This window comes from Lipotes vexillifer, unplaced genomic scaffold, assembly GCF_000442215.2.
Source record: "Lipotes vexillifer unplaced genomic scaffold, Lipotes_vexillifer_v1.1 scaffold69, whole genome shotgun sequence".
Lineage (NCBI taxonomy): Eukaryota > Metazoa > Chordata > Mammalia > Artiodactyla > Lipotidae > Lipotes > Lipotes vexillifer.
The window spans coordinates 568,807-578,895 of NW_006790942.1; the positions used below are offsets into that span (position 1 = coordinate 568,807).

The following is a 10,089-nucleotide window of genomic DNA, read 5'->3' on the forward strand; positions in this document are numbered from 1 at the left end:
CGGGCTGAATGGGGCGGGGTCCTCGACGAGTGAGCACATCGGGCCCGGGCGCAGAAGTGCCCCGGGGGCGAGCGCGGGCGCGAGCGCGGGCACCTTGTCGAAGACCATCGCGGAGGGAGCCCTCCCTGCAGGATCAACGGCTTAGACGTGCTTTAAGATAGAGGCAGGCTTATGAATGTGTGGCCCACAGTACACTTAGCACAATACGTCAAAACTCGGGGAGAATCAGGAATCCAACCGCTCGACCTCCGGAAATAGATGCGGAGGACAAGTGGCGAATTGGAATTGACCGAGTGCCCGAGGCAGAAAGAAACAGGCTACGGCTTGGGTCAGGCGCTACAGCTAGCCCTTGAAAAGGAGGGCCGGGGGAGAGGGGTGTCGTTTGTATTCCCAAGGGACACAGGAGCGGCTCCTCCTTAGGCACGCCCTGTAGAGGCCGGCCCCCGAACGCTGTCCGGCTGCCTCCCCAAATTTCCCGCGAAATCGCATTCGGGCTTCGGACAAGACCACCAGAGCGGGGGGAGCCCCGAGCGAGTTGCGCGTCGGCGTCCCGCGAGGCGCGGGGCGGCCGTCGGGTCCCCCCTGCCGCTGCACAGTGGTGCCTCCCGGAAGCGGGGCTGCGCGAGGGCACTGCTGCGATTGGTGGGCCGCCGCTGGGGGCGGAAACAACGGTGCCGCCGGCGGGAAACCTGGTTGGGTCCGGCCGGCTCGGAGGGCGGGGGTCTGCCGGGGTCGGCGGTGCTGGGGGGAAGGCCGAGGGGCCGGGGGCCGGAGTGAGGGGAGAGGGGCGGGGGTCTTCAGGGAGCGTCCCCGCGAGCCCGCGTCTCTGTCGCGCAGCCCGCCATGTCGTCCCCGGCGTCCACTCCGAGCCGCCGCGGCTCCCGGCGGGCCGCCCCCGCTCAGCCACGTGAGTGTCCGCGTACGGCCGTGCCCCGCGGGGTCCTCGGGGAGGCAGGGCGGGCGGTGCCGTGTCAGCCCAGTTCGGCCCCAGTGCCGCCCGCGCCGACGCCGCCGTGCCCGTTCCCCCACAGGTCAGGACCCGCTGTCGTCGGGAGAGCCTCGGCCGCTGCCCGCGTCGCCCGGCGCAGAGCCCCGCAGCCCGACCCGCGCGCCGCCCGCAGGTGCGCTGCCCGCTCGGGCATGGGGGGCCCGCAGGGCCGGGGGGGCCGGGCGGGGGGAGCGGACGCCTCGCAGGGGTCCTCGCCGCGCTCACCCCCATGGACGCGGTCCCTAGCCGTCCCCTTGGATCTGGACGTGAGCTCGCCGCTGACCTACGGCACCCCCAGCTCACGGGTGGAGGGCACCCCGAGGAGCGGCGTGCGCGGCACGCCTGTGCGGCAGAGGCCCGACCTGGGCTCGGCGCGAAAAGGGCTGCAGGTGGACCTGCACTCGGACGGGGTAAGTGCGGGGCCGCTCAGGGCGCGCTGGGCCGCGCGAGGTGGGCCGTCCTCCTCAAACCTGCTCCCGTCGCCTTTCCTGTGCAGCCGGCCGCAGAGGATATAGTGGCGAGCGAGCAGTCTTTGGGCCAAAAACTTGTGATTTGGGGAACAGATGTAAATGTGGCAACGTGCAAAGAAAACTTTCAGGTGAGGTTCCATTCCTCGGGGCTCCGGAGATGTGGGGGAAAGTACTTGTTACCTCCATCCACGTGACCCCGGTATTTAGGAGCAGATCTTCACATGGCTCAGAATTGCTGGTGTCTTTTTCAGTTTTTTTGTTTTGTTTTGTTTTGTTTTTTTTGCTTCAGTTTTTAGGAAAAAGAATAACACCTATGTTTGTCTCCAAATTCTGACACGGTTCCTAGTTTGCTGTTTTTGAAGTATAGTTGACTTCCGGTAATGCAGTAGTGTCGTGTGTACAGCACAGTGACGTACAGCAAAGTGATTTGGTTACGCTTCTCTTGCTGATTATGTTCCATTGTAGGTTATTGTAAGATTTTGAATGTAATTCCTCATGCTGCACAGTAAATTCTTGTTGCTTTTCTACTTTTAGGCTGGTAGTTTGTGTCTGCTAATCCCATACTTCTAATTGATCCCTCCTTCCCTCCCTCTCTCCCCCCATCCCCCTGCCCTTTGGTAACCATAAGTTTGTTTCCTGTGTCTGTGAGTCTGTTTTGTATATGGATTCATTTGTGTTACTTTTTAGATTTCACACGAAAATGATATATAGTATTTGTCTTCATCTGACTTGTGTCACTAAGTATAACATTGTCTAGGTGCACCCATGTTGCTGCAGATGGCAAATTTCATTCTTTTTTATGGCTGAGTAATATTCCATTATGTGGATACATATATAAATCTGTATATATCACATGTTCTTAAGCCAATTGTCTATAAATGGGCACTTGGGCTGTTTCTAGGTCTTAGCTAACTTGAAAACATAAATGGCCCCCAGCATTCATAACTTTTATTTTGAGTAGTTGCTGGTTCCTAACTGCATTAAGCTTACTGTTTCTCTCCCCACGCTAAGAGATTTCTTCAGCGTTTCATCGATCCTCTGGCTAGAGAAGAAGAAAGCATTGGCATAGACGTTACTGAGCCTCTGTACATGCAGCGACTTGGGGAGGTAATGAAATACGCTAACCTGAAAATTCAAACTACGGGTTGAAATGGTTAGCAGGATATAACTTGTTTGTTCTGCCCTGTAGATTAACGTTATTGGAGAGCCGTTTTTAAACGTAAACTGTGAACATATAAGGTCATTCGACACAAATCTATACAGACAGCTCATCTGCTACCCACAGGTAACAATTTGCCATTGAACTTGGGGGTCTGCAGTAAACATCTAGAAGATCTGCAGGGTTTCTGGACAGTAGGTTTCCTTAGGAACAGAGAATATGCCTCCAAAACACCTTTTGGGGGTTGGGGGTTGCCGTATGGCATGTGGGATCTTAGTTCCCCCACCAAGGATCGAACCCATGCCCTCTGCAGTGGAAGCGAGGAGTCCTGACCACTGGACCGCCAGGGAAGTGCCCCAAAACCTCTTAAAACCATGTTCTGTCTTCTTTAAGATGAACACTTTTCCACACGTTAACATTAGAAATCGGGGTGTGTGTTATTGTTGACAGCATGTCATCGTTTGGTTGGCAGCATTTCTTAGTACATAAAACAGTGGTGACTCACGATTGACAGCTTGTTGGGTTTGATGACTTAAAACATATTAAACGAAAACACTTACACACACCTGCCTTCTCTAACAGGTTGTGTTAACCATACTGCAGTCTTCTCTGGGCTTAAGGTCAGGCTTTATCAGCAAAGCATCAGCTACACTGATTCTAGCTTTAGGCTTTGGAGGCAGACAGACTTGGTTTTAAATCTTGATTTTGCTGCTTAATAGCTGTGTAACCTTGGTCCAGTTCCTCAGCTTCCCAGAGTCTGTTTCCTTACCTGCAAAATGGGGAACAGGTGTTAACAAATTGGAATAATTATGATTTAACCCATTTTGGTATCATTCTGTTATGTAAGAAAAGTAAGACGTGAAAGTATGATCTTCTGTTGCCAATTAAAAGCCTACAGTCATGCCAGCACATCCTGAAGGCACGACTATATGTCTTATCTCATTTTTTTAAATTAATTTATTTATTTTTGGCCGCATTGGGTCTTTATTGCTACGTGTGGGCTTTTTCTCTAGTTGAGGAGAGCGGGGGATACTCTTGGTTGTGGTACGCAGGCTTCTCACTGCGGTGGCTCCTCTTGCTGTGGAGCACGGGCTCTAGGCGCGGGCTTCAGTAGTTGCGGCTCGCGGGCTCTAGAGTGCAGGCTCAGTAGTTGTGGTGCACGGGCTTAGTTGCTCCCGGACCAGGGCTCGAACCCGTGTCCCCTGCATTGGCAGGGGGATTCTTAAGCACTGCACCACCAGGGAAGTCCATGTCTCATCTCATTTAACTCTAGTGAGAAGATGCAGAGGTGAGAGATTTCAGTGTGCCCAAGGGTTTACAAATAGCATGTGTGATTTTATAGGGTAATGCTTTTGGATTATGCCATATTCTTTTTGTTTTTATGCCTTGCTAACATGAATTGCTTTATTAGATTTAACCCTAAGATAAAAATACAAACACAGCTTGGCACCGTTACACTTGTTTTTAAAGGAAGTTATCCCAACTTTCGACATGGCTGTCAATGAGATCTTCTTTGACCGCTATCCTGACTCAATCTTAGAACATCAGATTCAAGTAAGACCGTTCAACGCATTGAAGACTAAGAATATGAGGAACCTGAATCCAGAAGGTAATATTTTTTACAATTTAATGAGATACAGTTGACACATAGAAGATAACGTCTGTAATAGCAAGAGAGCACGTTACGTGAAAGTCACTTCATCAAGGAACTTGAAAGGAGTTGGTGACAGCGACGGTGGCGGACTGTGGGTTGGCAGAAGCCAGTTGCAGGCTCAGTTACCCCATATGCTTCTGGACCCACCATACCTTTTTAACTAAACTGAAATTATATAAAAGATGCTGTAACTCTTGATACTTTTCTATCTTAAGGTGAACTTATCCAATTATGATAGTTTTATAGTTATTTTACTAAAAAGGCAGTCCCTCAGAGTCAAAGTAGGAGGTAAATATAAAATATGATCCGTGCCCTGAAGCATAAGGAGGAAACCTAGTTTGGAAAGTAAGAGAAGAGGCAGAAGAACAGAGCAGGAGTGTCGCAGCCCAGGGACAGACAGAGCGTGCTGTGCCCCAGTGGGGGGACTTTGTGGCGAAAGATTTGGAAAGCAGACCTGAAACCTATTATGTTATCTGTTTGGGGAAATGCTATGTCAGGGGCCCCAGTTACTAGTGGGACAGGTAAGTCTCTGAACCCTCCACGTATAGTGGGCGTGGCTATGGAGAAGATGATCGCAAGTGCATGGACTGTGACAGCCACTTCACAGGTCCGGTCGTCCCCAGGCAGCCTCGGGTCGGCCTAGCTCGGCAAGGGTCAGTAGACTTAAGGGGTTGAGCAGGAGCACACTGGTCACAGGAGGGGCATCCCAGGCCAGGGCTGAGGATACCCAGCGAGATGTTTGTGCTCTGGCCGTAGCGTCTCCCTGTGACCCCCACCATCCCAGCACCTCCATTCCTCCAGTGAGGTTCTTCCGGGCTGGACAGCAGAGCCAGACCCCCCCCCCAAGCTGGCCTCCAGCTTGGGGAGGCCCACGCCCAGCCGGGACAAGCTGCCCTCTCTCCCCGCCTTGCAGACATCGACCAGCTCATCGCCATCAGCGGCATGGTGATCAGGACGTCCCAGCTGATTCCAGAGATGCAGGAGGCCTTCTTCCAGTGCCAGGTGTGCGCCCACACGGTCCGGGTGGAGATAGACCGCGGTCGCATCGCCGAGCCCTGCGTGTGCGAGCGCTGCCACACCAGCCACAGCATGGCACTCATCCACAACCGCTCCGTCTTCTCCGACAAGCAAATGGTGTGTGGCCCCTGACCCCCTCCACGTGCCCCATCCTCCTTCTGCCCCAGCCAGGTCCTCAAAAGCCAGGTGTAACTTGTCCACTCATGCAGCCCTGAAACCATGCTTCCTGGTGGGTTGAGCAGCTTCATTCCTCCTTGGAGAGCAGGTGTGTTAGAGGGCGAAGCTGGGCACTCGGTGTGCCTGAGGCCCCAGCCTTGGGCCAGCAGCACTGCTGTACCGCCGCCCATGGGCACCCGTGCGCTATGTTCCACGCTTGTCATAGGGGAGGAGTGCATTCTCCAACTGAATATCTTAAGTTCAGTGTCATTCAGTGATTTATTAAGTCAAATTTAACACGAGATGCTTCTATGGGAAATACTTAAGATTGTAGGATATAAGAGTGTATATATACGTTAAGAACAGTAAACACCGTTTGATTAAATTCTGACATTTGGCAGTTCTACCACTGGTAAAGAATATGGGCTGAGAAGTTTTGCCAAAGTTTTTCTCACAAACTATTGCCTAGGGAGTTCGACCTTGTAGCTCTTTATTCATGAAAAATTTTAAGATGCAGATTAAAATGCCAGAGAAACGCAGAAAACCATTTGTTTACTGCAATTGTAATGGTATAAAGTATGCATGAGGAGTGAAGAATTTTTTGATTTGTTTTAATGTTTAAGCAATCTTAACTTTAAGTGGAGAGAATGAGTTCAGGGTATAGGACAAGAGATAGTTTCCCTTATTGGGAGTCACTAGGAGAACACTAACGCATGTGAAAAGCGTCCACTTCCTTGCTGATGGGAGGGTCATCGAGGTGAGAAGCTTTCTCCGCACGTGGGCACCAGTTCCTGGGCCTGGGTGCTCCGAGGCTCTGCCCGCAGACTCGCTGCCGTCCTCCAGCTCTTCCAGGACACCTCGGGGCCCTTGCGCTTGCTGTCCTGTCGCTGAGAGCACGTGGCCCCTCCCTGACAGCCTCTCCTCTGCCCGGTGGTCACCTGGTTTGAGAATGGCCTTCCCTGCCCTTGACAGTGGGAAGCGCAGCCTCCACCCCGGCCCCTTGCTCCCTCCTGTCTTCTTCTGCCACCGTGCCCTGGCACTGCCAGGACTGTGTGTGTCCCTCCGCTCTGGGGCAGAGTCCCCAGCACCCGGGACGGAGCTTGGCAGCTGCTCGGCAGGTGCTGTGGGTGAGTCGATGTCACCAGGAGGACAGGCAAGAGTTTGGGAGGCACGGTGACCTGAATGGGGGGTGCTTCTCCACCCAGAAGCACACTGGGGGCAGCGTCTGGAAGGAACTAGAAACGCAGGCCGATGTGGATGCAGACGTGCCCGCCACAGTCTTAAGACGGGGAAAAACAGCCCTGGCATCCCCGCCCCCACGTGGGGCAGCCTCTAAACGAACAACCGCCTCAGAATGCGCGCCAGGCTGGGTTTCCAGAGGTGGAAACAGCAAGGTCCCAGGGGCAGCAGAGGCGCTGCTGTCGGAGTGGCTGGGTGGGCAGGGCTCTGGGTCTGTCCTGAGGCATCTGCCCCCCACCCTCTCAGATCAAGCTCCAGGAGTCCCCTGAAGACATGCCCGCTGGGCAGACACCACACACGGTCGTCCTTGCCGCTCACAATGACCTCGTGGACAAGGTCCAGCCTGGGGACAGAGTGCACGTCACAGGTGAGGGGCTCCGGAGTCAGCCCTGTGACCTGGTCGGGGGTGCCTGGCCTGGGGCTGCTGTTCCCAGCGCCTGCCTTTGACCTCCGCCGCGGCCCCTGCCCAGACGGCAGGCTGTCTCCCTGTTATTGTCTGAAGTAACTTGTGAGCGACCTTCAGTACTTGAGCTCTTCAGGTCTCCTTTCTTTCTAGGTTTTTGGTGCGGGATTTAGGTACTTTCTTTCAGGTAGTTATTGATAATCCCTTACTTTGGGTTTAAGAGAAATGAAACTTCTGTTTCAAACTGCGATGCATCGAACACAGAGGTGAGCAGGTGACGTGTGGAGGCAGTGGTCCCAGGACAACCTCGCTGGCTCTGCTTGGAGCCCCCCAGAGCCCTGCCTCCCCCATGCTCCAGGCCGAGGTCGGGCAGGTGAGAGTGTGTCCTTTGTGCCCTCAGGCATCTACCGAGCGGTCCCCATTCGCGTCAATCCCAGAGTGAGCAACGTAAAGTCTGTCTACAAAACCCACATCGACGTCATTCACTATCGGAAAACCGACTCGAAGCGTCTGCACGGCCTCGACGAAGAAGCAGAGCAGAAACTTTTTTCAGAGAAGCGTGTGGAATTGCTTAAGGAGCTTTCCAGAAAACCAGACATTTACGAGAGACTCGCTTCTGCCTTGGCTCCGAGCATTTATGAACATGAAGATATAAAGAAGGTAACTGACTGATGGGCTTCTCACTTGCGGCTGGGCTTGAGAGCTCTCGGGTCAGACAGTGTGGACACCCCGGAAAGGCTGAGCCTCGGCCCGTTGGGCCGAGCAGGGCCTGCCGCCTGCCTTGGCTGTTGGTGACGAGAATGGTCGGCATCCTCGTCTCATTTCCAGGCACAGGAGCCGCCGTGGGGTGGGTGGGGTCCGGGCCTCTATGGCATCCGTGCCCCAGGGCTGACTCGCAGCCGCTCCCGTCCTCTGATCTGTCGCCCTTTGTCCATCTGAGCACTGAGATCTGTCTGTCTGTCCGCCCGTCCAGGGAATCCTGCTTCAGCTCTTTGGCGGGACGAGAAAGGATTTCAGCCACACAGGAAGGGGCAAGTTCCGCGCCGAGATCAACATCCTGCTTTGCGGGGACCCAGGGACCAGCAAGTCCCAGCTGCTGCAGTACGTGTACAACCTGGTCCCCCGGGGCCAGTACACGTCCGGGAAGGGCTCCAGCGCCGTGGGCCTCACCGCCTACGTCATGAAGGACCCTGAGACACGGCAGCTCGTGCTGCAGACCGGCGCCCTGGTGCTGAGTGACAATGGCATCTGCTGCATCGATGAGTTCGACAAGATGAACGAGAGCACACGCTCTGTGCTGCACGAGGTCATGGAGCAGCAGACGCTCTCCATCGCCAAGGTCAGTCACCCATTCTGTCCCGGCGTGGACACAGTTGGGGTGTCTGGGGGCTTGAACCTCAGCATCTGTGGAACCTGCAGCTTGGGAAACTGGCCAGCACTTCTCCTGTTAGGTCCCAGCTCAGTCTGAGTATTTTCCACAGGATCCTCTTTCCTCCTTTGTGCTGTCCTAACCCTCTCACGTGTGGTACTCCTAGAACTTGAGTTTGTCCTAATGCAAGGGGTTTGGTTACTGAAGAAGACGCAGTCGCAGCAAACGTTCATCTCCAGCTCGGTCCTTGGCCTGACTCAGCGCTCAGGGCTGTCCCCAGGGGGCGCCTGTGCAGAAGTCACCTGTGCCGGGTGACGTGGCTCATGGTGACAGTGGATCCCTGGCAGAGGGCGCACGGGCGGGGGTGGCTCCCAGTTCCTGCCGGCCTCGGGGCGAGGTTTCTAACCACACTGTCCCTCTGCCAGGCTGGGATTATTTGTCAGCTTAACGCCCGCACCTCCATCCTGGCAGCCGCAAACCCTATCGAGTCTCAGTGGAATCCGAAAAAAACCACCATTGAGAATATCCAGCTGCCCCACACACTGTTGTCAAGGTACGAAAACACGTTTTCATAGAATAGGTGGTCTCACTTGGCTCATCTGTGGAATGTTCAGGGTGAGCTTGAGAAGGAAATAGAAGGCAGAGCCCAGCTGATGTCATAAACTCTTCAGACCAACGCAAAGTCTGCACATCTGCTTGGTCACGGGTTTTCCAGGCAAGGACGGTGTGTTTTTCTGCTCACCTTGATGCGTACTTGTTTTTTGGAGCAATTAGGGCCTTTCACCTTCATCCTTTCAGAAACCTGCCTCTCGCTGCTCTCTGTCTTAAAGCTGCTGTAGAGAATCAACAAAGTGCAGAGAGCGGTTTTACGCAGTAGATAAGGGTCTGAAAATTAAACTCGTGGAAGGGGAGTCACGTAGTCCATACTTTTTCTCAAAGATAGATATGTTTAGACTTTGATTCTTGACTGTTCTAACAGGTAGTTCCTTCTCCCCAAAAGAGTTGAATGTATTTTCATTCGCATCTTCCAGTCTTCAGAATTACAGCAGCATTTCCCTTGGGAGCATCTTGCTTCTGGCTCAGCTTTCAGTACCCGGTATTCCCGGGCAGAAGGGGCCTGCGGGGCCGGGCTGGGGGAACCAGAGGCCCGGACTCCTCAGGCCGCCTGGGCAGGACACGCCTGCCTCCCTTGCGGGCCCCGCGGTCCACGCACAGGTACGTGGGTGTCCCAGCTGATGGCAAACTGTTCACGATGTTTTCTCAGGTTTGACTTGATCTTCCTCATGCTGGACCCTCAGGACGAAGCGTACGACCGGCGTCTGGCTCACCACCTGGTGTCCCTGTACTTCCGGAGCGAGGAGCAGGCACAGGAGGAGGTCATGGACATGGCGGTGCTCAGGGACTACATCGCCTACGCGCGCAGCACCGTCCTGCCGCGGCTGAGCCAGGACGCCAGCCAGGCCCTCATCGAGGTACCTGCGGCCCAAAGCGCAGCGGGGGGGCCGCTCAGCCTCTGAAACAGCCTCTGAAACTTCTGCGACCGTCTTCCCTCCTGTGTTGCAAAATCGAGTTTTCCAAATGTAGAAAGGGGAAAAGGATTCATTGCTACACATTGTGCACACTCTTTAAATATT

General features: G+C 54.3%; 1 protein-coding gene across 2 annotated transcripts in view; it reads left to right on the plus strand.

Moving 5' to 3' along the window:
- Positions 1-841: 841 nt before the first annotated feature.
- The window catches only part of MCM4 (minichromosome maintenance complex component 4), an 11,729-nt gene continuing 2,481 nt past the window's right edge, over positions 842-10,089 (plus strand). Inside the window, exons 1-13 of one of the 2 annotated variants that reach the window (XM_007464012.1) lie at positions 842-907; positions 1,032-1,121; positions 1,235-1,398; positions 1,485-1,586; positions 2,470-2,565; positions 2,648-2,743; positions 4,088-4,226; positions 5,185-5,405; positions 6,930-7,050; positions 7,487-7,746; positions 8,060-8,425; positions 8,881-9,008; positions 9,720-9,927. In XM_007464012.1, coding sequence (XP_007464074.1) covers positions 844-907; positions 1,032-1,121; positions 1,235-1,398; positions 1,485-1,586; positions 2,470-2,565; positions 2,648-2,743; positions 4,088-4,226; positions 5,185-5,405; positions 6,930-7,050; positions 7,487-7,746; positions 8,060-8,425; positions 8,881-9,008; positions 9,720-9,927 — 2,055 coding nt within the window. In that variant the 5' untranslated portion in view covers positions 842-843. Of the gene's footprint in view, positions 914-980; positions 1,122-1,180; positions 1,399-1,484; positions 1,587-2,469; positions 2,566-2,647; positions 2,744-4,087; positions 4,227-5,184; positions 5,406-6,929; positions 7,051-7,486; positions 7,747-8,059; positions 8,426-8,880; positions 9,009-9,719; positions 9,928-10,089 lie in introns of both variants that reach the window. The other variant, XM_007464011.1, reaches the window with a different exon arrangement.